The sequence below is a fragment of the Protobothrops mucrosquamatus genome, unplaced genomic scaffold (genome assembly GCF_001527695.2).
Source record: "Protobothrops mucrosquamatus isolate PMUCROS unplaced genomic scaffold, P.Mucros_1.0 scaffold_88, whole genome shotgun sequence".
Lineage (NCBI taxonomy): Eukaryota > Metazoa > Chordata > Lepidosauria > Squamata > Viperidae > Protobothrops > Protobothrops mucrosquamatus.
The window spans coordinates 110,086-125,050 of NW_015386164.1; the positions used below are offsets into that span (position 1 = coordinate 110,086).

The following is a 14,965-nucleotide window of genomic DNA, read 5'->3' on the forward strand; positions in this document are numbered from 1 at the left end:
GGGCAAGACATAAATTTGAAAACTAACTAAATAGCAATACACTAATTGCAAAAATGAGAGTATTGGAATATAAAGGCCCTGAATGCTGTATGTGCCCCATGATCTCCAGATTCCTTCTCTAACAGAATGAACTTAAAAGGTGAAAAATAATTGATTTATGTATATGCTATCTTCTACCTTGTGTATAAATTTACTTATGTTTGTGAAGTAGATATAGACATAATTGGATATGCAATTCTTGTAATTTTCCTCTATGTTTTCTTTTTCTCCCCCTTTCTCTCCAGATGTTTGGTCAGCAGGTTGTGTATTGGCAGAATTATTATTAGGACAACCAATTTTCCCAGGAGATAGTGGTGTAGATCAGTTGGTGGAAATAATTAAGGTAAGAGGGTTTTTATTATCTGAACATTATTTTAAAATATAGAACAAACTTATCTAATTTCTTCTTTCTAGTTAAAACTAAATGCGATACCTTTTAAAATAAGGAGCACATATTGTGGAGATAACCAACTGCAATCGTGGTATCTTAACTGATTTTCCAAAAATGGGGAAGTTAATCTTCCATATTCTAGAAGATTGCTCAAGCCAAAAAACCAACAAAAAAACCAAACAAAAAGTAAAAGGTTGAAAATTTCTTAAATTAAAGAAAATTTTATTCTAACCTGGTTACCATTTCTTACTTATATTCAGTGTTTCTATTATGTGATCTTTTGATTCACACGTAAAGAGATTAGGTACCTACCTGAGCCTTTGGAATCTTCTAGAGATAATAAATTTGGAGATGGGGGAAGTCCTTTCCTTTGTCCTTACTTTACATAACTCTAGTGCACGGGTCGGCAACCCGCGGCTCCGGAGCTGCATGCGGCTCTTTGAGCCACCTCCTGCGGCTCCGGAGCCTGCACCGCCATTTGCAGAGAGAGAGAGACAGAGAGGCACTTGCACTTGCACTTCCCTTCTCTCTCTCTCTCTCTCTCTCTCTCTCTCTCTCTCTCTCTCTCTCTCATGGGACTTGCCCCCTCGCAGGGCTCCTGATTGGCCCTGTGCCCGGGTGCCCCGCCCCCTGAGAGAAGGGCAGTCAGGAAATCCCTTTCCCAGGCTGGCTCAGTACGAGGCGCACGTGGCCGAGGAGCTGCGTGGGGAAGCCCCGGGATCCCCCCAGGGAGCGGCCCACCGAAGCCTCCGCTAGCATGGGAGGCTCCAGCATCGCCGGTGGACAGAGCTGACCGGTCGGCGGGCTGTTGCAGCGGTTCCGGCTTGAAGATGCCGACGGTGCAGAAGGTGGCCGGCTCGGCTGCTCAGGGAGCGGCCCAGGGAACGATGCCGTCGCTGGCCGCCGCCCCAGCCGGGACTCCACGCTGCCTAGGCTCACCCTCTGCCCATGGGATGTAGCCACGGCTCCGCTGGGGGGGCTAGTGCAACAACAGGCCATCCCTGGACAATGGTGGCGATGGCGAGCGCTGCTCTGGGGTGCCCAGGCGGCGTAGCAGAGCCGGGGGTGGCAGCGGCAGGCAGGACGCGCAGCATGTCGGGCAAAAGGCTCTCCAGGCTCTTGGCCTGCTGGCAGCGCAGCGCCAGCTGGGCGGCCATGACGCACTGCCACTCTTGTAGCCCTTCAGCCGTGAGAGCACGCCGTGGTTGCAGCAGCGCGTGCAATTGGGCGTCCGCTGCAGGGGCGCCTGGGCCGGCTGAGCCACCGGGCCACCCATGTACAGGTACGGGGAGCCGTAGCCGTTCATGGCGCCCTCTCACCGCAGCCGTTAGATCTGCCTCACTTGCGCCAGGGCCATGCTCGTCCAAACGCAGCGGCGCTTCCCTGGCTCTCTTGGCGCCGAACCAGGTGCTGAACTCGCCCTCAGCTCAAGTGCACCTCAGGCTGGTCTGCGGTGCCCTGGGCACCTTTCAGCGCCTTCTGCTGCCTTCTGCCTCCCTCCCCACCCCTTCGGCGCTGGTGGCCCACTCGCCCCCCCCTCCTGGCTAGAGAGCAGAGGCCCTGACCGTCTTTTACGCTGGCCAGCCCGGCATTCACACGACGTGGGGCGGGGCTGGCGAGAGAGATGCACCTTCCCGGCACAGCGCAAACGCCTGCAGTCCAGGTGGGCATGGAGGTCGGGAGGGGGAGAGGCCGGCTGGACACTCTTGCGGGGTCCCACTTGGCCCTGGTACCGCCTACACTATGCCAGCCGTCCCCAGTGCTGCCTAGCTGAACGCCCGCAGGATCCAGATCACGCCGGGCGGAGTGACTCAGACGGCATGGGAGGCGCAGAGGAGCTGCCCCCAAGTGCTAGGACGGAGGAGGGGACCCCAGTCATTCGCCAGAGTCCCAGTATGTCTTGCTGGGCATGGACCTGATAGGTTTGTTCACCAGGGTCCTGGCTGGAAGAGGGGAGGTCCTGGGCCGGGCTCGCTCTCTGTCTCTCTCTGAGTGCGATTGCAAGCTTGCTGCCTGACCAGGGAGGGGAGAGCTTAATAGGTGCGCGGGGGGGGGGGCGCTCAGCCACCATTCTGGCTGCTGTGCCTGGGCGCCGGGGCCGCTACCTCTTCGTGGCAGCGGCATCGCCTTCCATGCTGGTCCCATCGCAAGCTAGGCACGCCCCTGCACAGTCACGGGAAGGATGGGAAAAGGGGTGGGAAGTGCTGGTGTTGGGGTGGGGGGAGGGAGTTGGGGGAGGAAGAAGGGATCCGTGGGGGTGGGGAGTGTGGGAGGAAGAGTTGGAATCCAAAATGCTCAAATCTGGGTGGGCTCCCAGCAAACGCGTGCCGAAGAAGTGAGGGGAGAAGGAAGAGAGGAAGAGAAACAGCGGGTGGGGAGGGAAGTGCCCCGTTTCTTCTTCTGGTGCAAACTCTGTGCTGAAGCCAGAATGGGGGGGGATGAGGAAGAGGAAGAGTGGCGATTGACAAACTGTGGCAGATTGAAGCCACTTTCTTAGCTTTGTTGTTGGCCAAAAACAAGTCATTATTGTTACTATGTTTCTGGTACTGTAGTAGCTGAGATACCAGCAGATGGGCCGGGTTCTGTCTCTCTCCACATTCACATAGTGTGTTGTTATCTGCTAAGAAGAGCCACAAAGATGATTAGGGAACTGGAGGCTAAAGCATATAAGGAACGGCTGCTGGAATTGGGTATGTCTAGTTTAATGAAGAGAAGGACGAGGGGGGACATGATAGCAGTGTTCCAATATCTCAGGGGCTGCCACAAAGAAGAGGGTGTCAAGCTATTTTCCAAAGCGCCTGAAGGCAGGACAAGAAGCAATGGGTGGAAACTAACCAAAGAGAGAAGCAACCTAGAACTAAGGAGAAACTTCCTGACAGTTAGAACAATTAACCAATGGAACAACCTGCCTCCAGAAGCGGTGAATGCTCCAACACTGGAAGTTTTTAAGAAGAAACTGGACAGCCATTTGTCCGAAATGGTATAGGGTTTCCTGCCTGAGCAGGAGGTTGGACTAGATGACCTCCAAGGTCCCTTCCAACTTTACCATTATTACTATTATTATTATTATTATTATTATTATTATTATTAGCCTGTTTTACATTTAAGCACTCCAACTTTATTTGACTACACCATATAGACAGAATCTTGCTAGATTAAATCTACATTACTCTTATTCTAACAGGATATACTCTGGGAAATTCTAGGGAGTGGCTATCCTAAATCTCTTCCGGATTCTCCTATCCAGCTCTGGGTTATGTTTTCTCTTGTCTCTCTCTCTCTCTCTCCCCCCCCCCCCCTTTGGAATATGTTCCCTCCTTCCTGGGAAACTGCCACTTCACCATCTTGTAATTCTACAGCTAGACCTCTAGGGAAGATACTCCCTTCAGATAAATAACCCTTACCTTTGTGCCTTGAGGATACCCACACAATGAACTCTTACAATCACTGTTAAACTTCTCCAAAATGCGTTTAGTGCAGTCACTCATCCACAATAACTCTCTGTTAAGACTTTGCCATTTTTGTTTGTCCTAAAAAAATGTAAATCATAATTCTCTTCCTCTATAATTCAGACCAATTGCAGAACATCTTCCCATAGTGAAACATACGCATGCACACATGAGGGGGGGGAGAGACACCATGGGACATACATCACAAAACACCCTATAATAACAATGTGCCATGTAGTTGAATATTGAAATCCAGAAAAATAAATAATATTCCATTCCCTTCCTCCAATGTAGTTTCTGACATAGGTCATCCACCAGGACAGCCAAAGCAGTCTCAAACCATATCTCAGATGAAATTCTAATTGAAATTAGTTTGAAATGCACCTGCAGCTGTGAGTCTACCCATTTTTTTCTGTTACCATATTCAGGAACGGACTATTTCATGTGTGTGCGTGTTTGTGTGTGTAATTTTTATTAAGGATTTTAATTACAATAGAAGAAAGATTGAAAGAGAGAGAGAAAATATATAAGGAAATTACTTCCAACCTTCATCACATCTTATAAACATTTTTATAACTCTTGACCCCCTTTTAGTTGATTTACAGCCAATGATCTTTTTATCCCATATCTATAGACAATCCATAAAGCATCATTTTTTTCAGTCCTAGTGTCAGCAGAAAGTTCATTTACGATTTGCATGTCCAGTGTGATTTTTCTCCATGTCATTCTGTCATTTGTAGATTCATTTTCAATGCTATCTCTGCCTTGTCAAATAAAATTGTTCCTTATCTGCCATTTCTTCCAAAACATCTATTGGATGCAGTCTATCCATGTAAGCAAACATCACTATTGCCATCATGGACAGTAACTTCTAATTCCATTTCAAAAGTTTCCTTCAATATATTTAAAATGACTTAGGTCATTTTACAGCTCCCAGCTAATTAGTTGTTAATTGTGTATTTTTCTCCATTAACTACAAACTTTAGTTCCCTCTAGTGTCCAGTTTTAGAAATTGCTTATATTTGTTTTGTAAAAGCCGAAACAAATCTATTTGCATTGGGAAGGGTCCTGTATAATTAATTCCAAAATTTTATTCCAAAGTTATCTGGAACCTTAATCCAGATTTCCAAGTTTATGGCTATCTAGGATCAAAGCCTTACTCCTCTTTTTAAATTCTTAAAATTATTTTTTAAACCAACTTAAAGTTTCAAGGAAAAATAAAATACAAATTAACAAAAAATAAATAATGACAAGAGAGAAGAAAGAAAAACATACAAAAATGACTTTAAACTTTCTCTAGTACAGGTACACATATACCATAAAGTAACCTTTAAATTGATTAAAATTTTCTTTCATGAAGGATTAAAAGAAAATTCACATGACATTTTCAGATTTGTCAATCAAAAGGTTTCTAATAATTTAAAAGTAATTAACAAACAATTTCCGAATGTAATTAGAAAATGAAATTGGCATACGCAGTGTCCTTTGAAAAGTGCTGATTGCGGTTGTGAGCAAGATGGCTATTCCTTTTTGTCTTCGGTACTCAAAACGTTCCAGAGACTGCTGTTTTGTGATCTCTTCACAAGGAACAACTATTACATGTGAGCAGTCTCCAGTCCTCTCCTTGTCTGGGGAGGTTTTAAAGAGTTGGTCCACTCACCAGCTCGTTCTTTTTTGCAGTTGTTAATTCTCCTTTTTGTGGAGGCAACTTTAGTTGACCATTTCTATCCAGTTCTCCAGAAGTCCAGGAATGAACTATTTGAGATTGGCTTACAGAGATCACCTGGATCCAGGGAGGATTTTTTTAAATTAAAAACATTTTAACTGCTTCCTTTAAGCAGATAGAACACATTCCACACTTAAGTAATTACCCACCCACCCTTTAACTGTGGGCTTTCTGGCTAATAAGCAAGAATAAAGGTCAAGCAGGCATGTTGTAGCCTATATCTCTACATCTCATGAAAAAAAGAATTTACAGTTATGTGAAAAAGTAAGTACACTCTCTTTGAGTTCTATGATTTTATATATCAGGACATAGTAAAAAAATCATCTGGTCCTTAGCAGTTCTTAAAAGTAGGTAAATACAACTTCAAATGAATAACAGCACATGACATATTATACTATGTCATCATTTATTTTACAAAAAGAAAATCAAAATGGAGAAACCATGTGTGAAAAACCAAGTATACCCTTACTGCTTCCCTAGGTATGAAGAGGCTAAGTAGATTAGCTAAATGCTACTAATCAAGTGTCCTTGATAAATTGATTATCAGCAAGTGTGACTACCTCTATAAAGCCTAAGTTAGCACTGAGGTGTGTGCTAACACAGTGCCAAAGAGTAAAGACATCAGTAATGATCTTAGAGAAGCAGTTGTTGCTGCCCATCAATCTGGGAACTGTTGTAAAGCCATTTCCAAACAATTTAAGAGTCCATCATTCTACAGTGAGGAAGATTATTTACAAGTGGAAAACATTCAAGACAGTTGCCAATCTTCCCAGGAGTGTATGCTACAGCAAATTCATCCCAAGGTCAGATGGTACAATGCTCAGAGAAACTACAAAAAAATCCAAGAGTTACATCTCAGACTCTACAGGCCTCAGTTAGCATGTTAAATATTAACGTTCACAGTACAATTAGAGAAAGACTGAACAAATATAGTTTGTTTGGAAGGGTTGCCAGGAGAAAGCCTCTTCTCTCTAAAAAGATCATGGCAGCACGGCTTGGGTTTGCAAAGTTGCATCTGAACAAATCACAAGACTTCTGGAACACTGTCCTTTGGACACATGAAACCAAAGTGGAGATGTTTGGCCATAATACAGGTAAGTCCTTGACTTACGACAGTTTGTTTAGGGGCCATTCAAGTTACAACGGCATTGAAAAAAAGTGACTTATGACAGTTTTTCACACCTATATGACTGCTGCAGCATTCCCATGGCCATGTGATCAAAATTCGGACACTTACAAACTAACTCACATTTATGATGGTTGCAGTATCCCATGATCACGTGATCATGTTTTGCAACTTTCTGACAAGCAAAGTCAATGGTGAAGCTAGATTCACTTAGCAACCGTGTCACTAACTCAATAACTGCAGTGATTCATTTAACAACATTGGCAAGAAAGGTAATTAAAATGGGGCTAAATTCACTTAACAAATGTCTCACTTAGCAACAGAAATTTTGGGCTCAATTGTGATAAGTCAAGGACTTCCTGTACATAGTGCCATGTTTGGTGAAAACCAAACATCTCATACCAAATGTCAAGCTCTGTGGTAGAGGGGTGATGATTTGGGCTTGTTTTGCAGCCACGGGACCTGGGCACCTTGTATTGACCATGAACTCCTCTGTATACCAAAATATTCTAGAGTCAAATGTGAAGCCACCTGTCCGACAACTAAAGCTTAGCTGACATTGGGTCATGTAACAGGACAATGATCCCAAGGACGCCAGCGAATCTACAACAGAATGTCTGAAAAAGAAAAGAATCAATGTTGCAATGGCCCAGTCAAAATCCAGATCTCAGCCCAATTGAAATGCTGTGGCGGGACCTCAAGAGAGCTGTGCATAAACAAATCTCACAAACTTCAATGAACTAAAGCGGTATTGTAAAGAAGAGTGGGCCAGAATTCCTCAAATGTGAGAGACTGATAATTACTTCAAGTTATTACTGCTAAAGGTGGTTCTGCAATCTATTGAATCATAAGTGTATTTAGTTTTTCCACACATGGCTTCTCCATTTTGGCTTTCTTTTTGTAAAATAAATGAGGATACGGTGTAATATGTTATGTGTTGCTGTTCCTCTGAGGTTGTATTTATCTACTTTTACGAATTGCTAAGGTCCAGATGATTTTAACTATATCCTGATAATGAAAAACCATGGAACTCAAAGAGGATGTACTTGCTTTTTCACATAATCGTATGTAAAAAGAAAAGCCCTCTGCAGTATCAGCCCAAACGCTTGTACTGTGGACCCATATCCTTTTTGGTTGATGAAGGCCTCCATGGAGGTGACAGGTAACTGGGTTGGGGTGGTAAATATATCTTTGAAAGAAGTAATATTCCTCCTCTCTTTGAAGGAGGCAGTGGTATGCCTCTTGCTTATGAAGCCATTGCTTGACCCATTGGACAATTATCAGCCTGTCTCTGTTCCCCCTCTCCCCTCCAATTTGCAGAAGTTTGTAAAGAACGTGGTTGGGCTACAACTACAGAGAACTCTGGACAAAATGAACAACCTGGTTTCAGACCAGAAACGGCATTGATTGCACTTACTGATGGTCTCTGGTAGGACAAGCTTAGAAGTAAGGTGGCCCTTCCAGTTCCTCTTATCTCAGCACTGTCAATACTATCAATCATGGTCTCTTTCTTGGCCATCTCTAATGATTGGGGGGAGGTCCTGTATTACAGGCAGTCCTTATGACCACAGTTGGGATTGGAATTTCCGTTTTAGTCATTGCAATCATAAGTTGAGTTGGACATGATTTTATGACAATTTTATGGTGGTCGTTAAGCAAATAACTGGTTGTTAAGCAGATCACATTGTCATTAAGCAAATCCAACTTCCCCAACAGGTGTTTTTGCCAGAATCCTGCCAAAAAAGCCACAGATCATGACCATGTGATCTCAGAACACTGCAACCGGTTGTAAATGTGCGATGGTTGCCATCAGTGCTTTTTTTCTAAAAAAAAAAAAGGTGCCGGAACTCACACACGTCATACAACCCGCCTTGCCTACCCTACAAGGTTCCATCCAAAAAAGGTGCCGGAACTCCATTCTGGGCGTTCTATGAGAAAAAAAAGCCCTGGTTGTCATGCATCTGAATTGCGATCCAGTATCCATGGGGATGGTGTGATGGTCATAAGTGCAAGTACAGGTCATAAATCATTTTTTCCAAGGCCATCGTAACTTTGAACAGTTGTTAAATGAAAGGTCATAAGTTGAGGACTACCTATATTATGGGTCTCTTCCTTGCTGAAAGGACAGTTTCAGATAGTGGTTGAGTGTAGACCTCAAGTGAAAGTGCCCTAGGACTTTACACTCTTTCAGTTTCCACTCAATATTTACATGAAGCCCCTGGATGAAATAATTTTGTGGTGACAGGCTGAGTTATTAGTATGCTGATGATACCCAACTGTACTTCTTGACCCCTGACCAAATAAGTGATGCTGTTGAAGTGCTGCCTGGATACCTGGAAGCTTTCTGGATCTGGTTGAAGAAGAATAGATGGAGAAACTATCCCAGCAAGATGAAGTGGCAGTTGTGTTTGAAGGCTGCCTGCTCCAAAGAGATTCCATCATTAATTCTGGTGAAGTGAGTTCACAGTTTGGGGGACTTTTTACACCCCTACAGTTCCTGCTGAAGTAGCAGATAGCAGCTATGGCTAAGAGGGTATTTGCTCAGCTCAGTGTATTGCACTAATTGAAACATTTACTGGAATAGCAGGCATTAACTCACTGTCTTTTATACTTTGGTCGCTTTAATTGGACTATTATACTATGGAACATGGGGTTGCCCTAGAAGAGTATTTAGAAGCTGTAGCTGGTCTAGTAGTAGCTCATGTGGTGATGAGTGTTCCTTAAAATACCCATGAAATACATTTATTCCAAATAAATACATTTATTCCAATGGCTGCTATTTGGCTTCTGGGTGCAATTCTGGATTCATGACTCCTGCTTGAAGAGCAGGTGGCAATGGTGGTTAGGAGAATTTTCATGCAACTTTGTGTTGTATATCAATTTCACCCTTTCCTGGACTGTGAAACCCAGCACTCAATCACTCATGCCCCATCATTGCTTGGTTGGATTACTGCAATGCAGTCTAACCCTTGAAAAGTATTCAGAAACTACAGCTGGTACAGAGTGCAGCAGTGTGGGCAGTTCTGGAGGCTCCTAGGGTGGTGCATGTAACACTGCTGTTACATGAACTGCATTGTTTGCCAGTTTGCTTTTGGGTCCAATTGAAAATCTTGGTTTTCACACTCACACCAGTAGAAGAGGCCTTCTCTGCCGTGCCCCCCCCCCCCCCCCCCCCCCCCCCCCCCCCCCCCCCCCCNCACACCAGTAGAAGAGGCCTTCTCTGCCGTGCCCCCCCCCCCCACCCTCTGGAACATCTTACCTCCAGAGGTGAAATCCACTTCCACCCTTCTAGCCTCCTGGAAGGACCTTAAAACCGGGTTCTTTCAGTTGGCTTGGGTCCTGATGGGGATGTGCTATGGTGGCTGATTGAGTGAGAGACAAAAGTCAAGCCCCATCCTGTCTGTGCTCTTGGTTTTAAACTTTTATTTACTTGTTAATTCCAATTTTTAGATTTATGCTTTAATGCTATTGTAAGTTACCCTGGGCCACTCTAGATAGTGAGGTGGGTGACACCAGGGTAGCCTATATATTTAACAAATAAGTTCAAATATTGCTTATTATCTTTAAAGCCCTTCATGTTCAGAGCCTGGTATCTGTGAGACCATCTTCTTCCCTGTGCCTCAGTATATGTTCTAGTAGGGCAGGCTTACTACATATCCCCTCAGTTAATGATTGGCATTGTTAGGGGCCCAATAAATGTATTTTTCAGTGCTCCCCCCCCTTTCTGATAGCATTTATCCAAAGTGTAATCTGCCCTTTTCCTTCTGGCTTTTAGAAAGTTGATGAAAACTTGAATGATTCTTCAAACCAGGGGATCTGAATTGTTACAATAACCTTGTTTGTCAAAATAGATCTCTATTATTAATAATTTTATTAGTTACACTTCCAATCTCAAAAGAATATTGCTGTTTTTAACTGTATGTTTTTAATCCCAATTATGTATTCAGCAAGTATATGCTGATAGATTTTATCTGTACAACATTATCACAGCATGCCTCCCAACTGTTTTGGCTCCTCTTCTCCAAGATCTTGCAGGAAAAAAATGCTTCATGTTACAGAAAAATGTACTTTCATTCCTTCACATCCAAAGTATTTGTTCTATATTAAATCCACCATAGCGGATCAACAAACTGAAAATTTAATTCAAGCATTTGAGGACATCTTCCAAAGTCAAACTGGAATATATTAAGCAATGCTATGGTTAATTGGTATACATGAAGTGGTCACAGAATACACCCCACTTTCAATCTGCAAATAATAGCACTGGTGTTTACATTCAGTTTTTATTCTGGCAGTTCCCATGACTCAGCAGTGAGAATCAAGAAATATGTCCGGAGCAGCCCAAGATTGTCTATTTGCATTTTGGGGGGAAATAACTAGGTTTCTCTATGCAGGGGCAAAATATATTTCCAGACTTCAGGCAAGATTGTCTTGGTTTCCGCATGGTCTTCTACTGATCCCCCTCTGCTGAAGATAGTCTTTGCAAATATGGCTCTTTCCTATCTAGTGGTCACCATAGTACCCATGGGTTGCTACACTATTACAACTGGCTTACATGATTATCCTCACATTTTGAAGCATCCTAAGTTAATGTTCCTCCATCAGAGGCAGGTATAATGCCTAGATCTTCTTTGGAGGATTCAGTCCTATTTTTCCTAAGGAGTAAGGTACATGGGGTTCCTATAATCTATTAGAAGCCCTTTAAAACTGTTATTCTACTAAATTTAGTATTTAAGCTAAATACTCAGCTAAATTCAATATTTCCCAAGACTAAAAAACAAGCATTTTGACCTTGAATTTCAGGTTCATAATGTTTTGACGTAACTTTCATAAAGATGCACTTTGTGGCTATCTGTCTGTTTTTCTAATTCACATTTTATAACATATTTGGGCCACTTTTAATCACCTACATTGTTACTAGTCCCAACATCATCATCATCATCATAATCATCATCATAAAGTTGGAAGGGACCTTGGAGGTCATCAGGTCCAACCCCCTGCTCAGGCAGGAAACCCTATTCCATTTCAGACAAATGGCTGTCCAGTCTCTTCTTAAAAACTTCCAGTGTTGGAGCATTCACAGGTTCTGGAGGCAGGTTGTTCCACTGATTAATTGTTCTGTCAGGAAATTTCTCCTTAGTTCTAGATTGCTTCTCTCCTTGATTAGTTTCCATCCGTTGCTTCTTGTCCTGCCTTCAGGTGCTTTGGAGAATAGCTTGACTCCCTCTTAGTTGTGGCGGCCCCATAGATATTGGAACACTGCTATCATGTCCCCCCCCCGTCCTTCTTTTCATTAGACTAGACATACCCAATTCCAGCAACCGTTCCTTATATGTTTTAGCCTCTAATCCCCTAATTATCTTTGTTGCTCTTCTCTGTACTCTTTCTAGAGTCTCAACATCTTTTTTACATCGTGGTGACCAAAACTGGATGCAGTATTCCAAGTGTGGTCTTACCAAGGCATTGTAAAGTGGTATTAACACTTCACGTGATCTTGATTCTATCCCTCTGTTAATGCAGCCTAGCACTGTGTTGGCTTTTTTGGCAGCTGCAGCACACTGCTGGCTCATATTTAAGTGATTGTCCACTAGGACTCCAAGATCCCTCTCACAGTTGCTACTATTGAGCAAGGTACCACCTATACTATACATGTGCATTTGGTTTTTCTTGCCTAAATGTAGAACCTTACTTTTTTTACCATTGAATTTCATTTTGTTAGATAGTGTTCAAGTCTGTCAAGATCCTTCTGTATCTTAAGCCTATCTTCTGGAAAGTTGGCTATTCCTGCCAGCTTGGTGTCATCTGCAAATTTGATGAGTTCCCCATCTATCCCCTCATCCAAATGATTGATGAAGATGTTGAAGAGCACTAGGCCCAGAACAGAGCCCTGGAGCACCCCACTACACACTTCCCTCCATGTAGATGCGGTTCCATTGAGGACCACACACTGAGTACGGCCGGTCAGCCAGCTACGAATCCATCTGGTGGTGATGCTGTCTAACCCACATTTTTCTATCTTATCGAGTAGTAGGTTGTGGTCTACTTTATCAAATGCCTTAAGGAAGTCCAAGTAAATTATATCCACAGCATTTCTCTGATCCACTAATTTTGTCACCTGGTCAAAAAATGCAATAAGATTTGTCTAGCATGATCTGTTTTTGACAAACCCATGTTGGCTTTTGGTAAAGACTTTGTTTGCCTCTAGGTGTTCGCTGATTCGTTGGTTGATTATCTTTTCCAAGATCTTCCCAGGTATTGAGGTCAGGCTGATAGGTCTGTAATTTCCTGGATCCATTTTGTCCCCTTTTTGAAGATGGGAACTACATCAGCTCTTTTCCAGTCCTCTGGTAATTCCCCAGTGCTCCAGGATCTTTGAACGATAATTCAGTGGTTCTGAGATCACATCTGCCAGTTCCTTCAGAACCTTGGGGTGTAGTCCATCTGGTCCTAGTGATATGAACCCATCTGGGGTAGACAGGTGCTCACTTACCATTTTCTTGCCTATCTTAACTTGTATTTCTAATCTGTTTTTTACAGTACTATTTTTGATAGGTTGAACTGTTTTTTCCCTTTGTGTAAATACGGATGCACAAAACGAGTTGAGTAGTTCTGCTTTCTCCCTGTTGCTTGTCACCTTGTCACTTTTTCCCACTAATAGACCAATCATTTCCTTAACTTTTTTCTTGTTTTTTACATGTTGAAAGAAGCTTTTTTTTTGTTATTTTTTACTTTTGTTGCAAGCCTTAGTTTATTTTGAGCCTTAGTTTTCCTCATTTCATCTTTGCAGGCTCGGGCTATTTGCTGATATTCTGCCTTAGTTATGTGTCCCCCTTTCCACTTTTTTATACTTGTCTTTTTTGTCTTTCAATTTATCAGAGAGTTCTTTATGTAGCCATGCTGGTTTCTTTTGAGAGCTGTTATTTTTCTTCTTGGTTGGTATTGTGCTAGACTGGGCTTTTATTATCTCATTTTTCAAAATTTTCCAAGCTTCTTGAGTTTTTTCCCCTTTGAGGATTCTCATCTATGGAATCCTTCCAAAGCTCTCTAAGTTTGTTGAAATTAGATCTCTTAAAGTCCAAGACTCTAGTTTGACTATGTTCTATTGCTTGTGCTTGCATAATGTTGAATTCCAATATTGCACGGTCACTCCCCCCCCCCCCCCCGGTTCCTGTGGTTTCAACACTTTCTATCATTTCATCTCTGTTAGTGAGAATTAAGTCCAATATGGCTGATCTCCTAGTTCCCTTCTCTACTTTTTGGGAGACAAAGTTGTCTGCTAGATTTGTCAGGAATCTGTTTGATCTTCCACTTGGTGCAGAGTTTGTCTCCCAGTTGATATCAGGGTAATTAAAGTCCTCCTTTTTATTTTCCAGGTCCTTGGAACTCCCACAAGAGAACAAATTAGAGAAATGAATCCAAACTACACAGAATTTAAATTTCCTCAGATTAAAGCACATCCATGGACTAAGGTGAGTCTGTTTGAAATGGTGGTATTTGTATGTGTGGCGGGGCATATTCAACACTGAGGTCTGTGTATTTATTTTCAAAAGCAATAAACAGAACCATCACACTATATTATGTAATAGTCCTACAAATTGCTAATCTATTTATATTCAGAGTAATATTTTTGTTGATATGACTGAAACGTGCACAGATTTTTCTTCTCATCTGTAATCCTCCATATTTCCACACAGCTATTTAGAAGATTTTATGAGAATTACTGATGGCAATTTGGGATGGGTATGCTGCCATACATATTAAAGGACAGGGAAATAGCAGAATGCTTCTGCATAGAAAATGCCTTTTGCTTAAGTTATTTGAAAAAAGCTTTCAGAGTAGGTCTTTCTTGAACAGCATCGCTTCTTCTATATGAAAAGAATGCTAAACAGATTGTGGCTGAAACAAGGTCATTTAGAAAGAAACAGTGAGGAAGTATTGACATCTTTACCAAGATAGCACAGTTTCCAAAAAAAAAAAAAAANGGGGGGGGGGTGAAGGGAACCAGAAGGCACAACCTCTGGCCTCCAAATAAAATAAGGGTCCAGTGAGGCTAAACTATACTAAGTGGCAATCAAAATGGAATGGAATGGAGCAGGATGGCCAATCCACAGACTGTAGTTACACTCCACTTCTATCTTGGTTTTTGAAAAACTACTTCATTGCTAAGATTTGATGTTTTTGCAAAAATAATAAAGTTACAATTTTAAGCCCATTTCTGTTTCTTAATGTTTCCA

At 42.6% G+C, this 14,965-nt stretch overlaps 1 protein-coding gene across 1 annotated transcript in view; it reads left to right on the forward strand.

The window, feature by feature from the left end:
- GSK3B (glycogen synthase kinase 3 beta) overlaps positions 1 to 14,965 on the forward strand; it is a 146,919-nt gene that overhangs the window by 85,205 nt on the left and 46,749 nt on the right. Inside the window, exons 6-7 of the mRNA XM_029283856.1 lie at positions 285 to 382; positions 14,105 to 14,200. Coding sequence (XP_029139689.1) covers positions 285 to 382; positions 14,105 to 14,200 — 194 coding nt within the window. The remainder of the gene's footprint in view (positions 1 to 284; positions 383 to 14,104; positions 14,201 to 14,965) is intronic.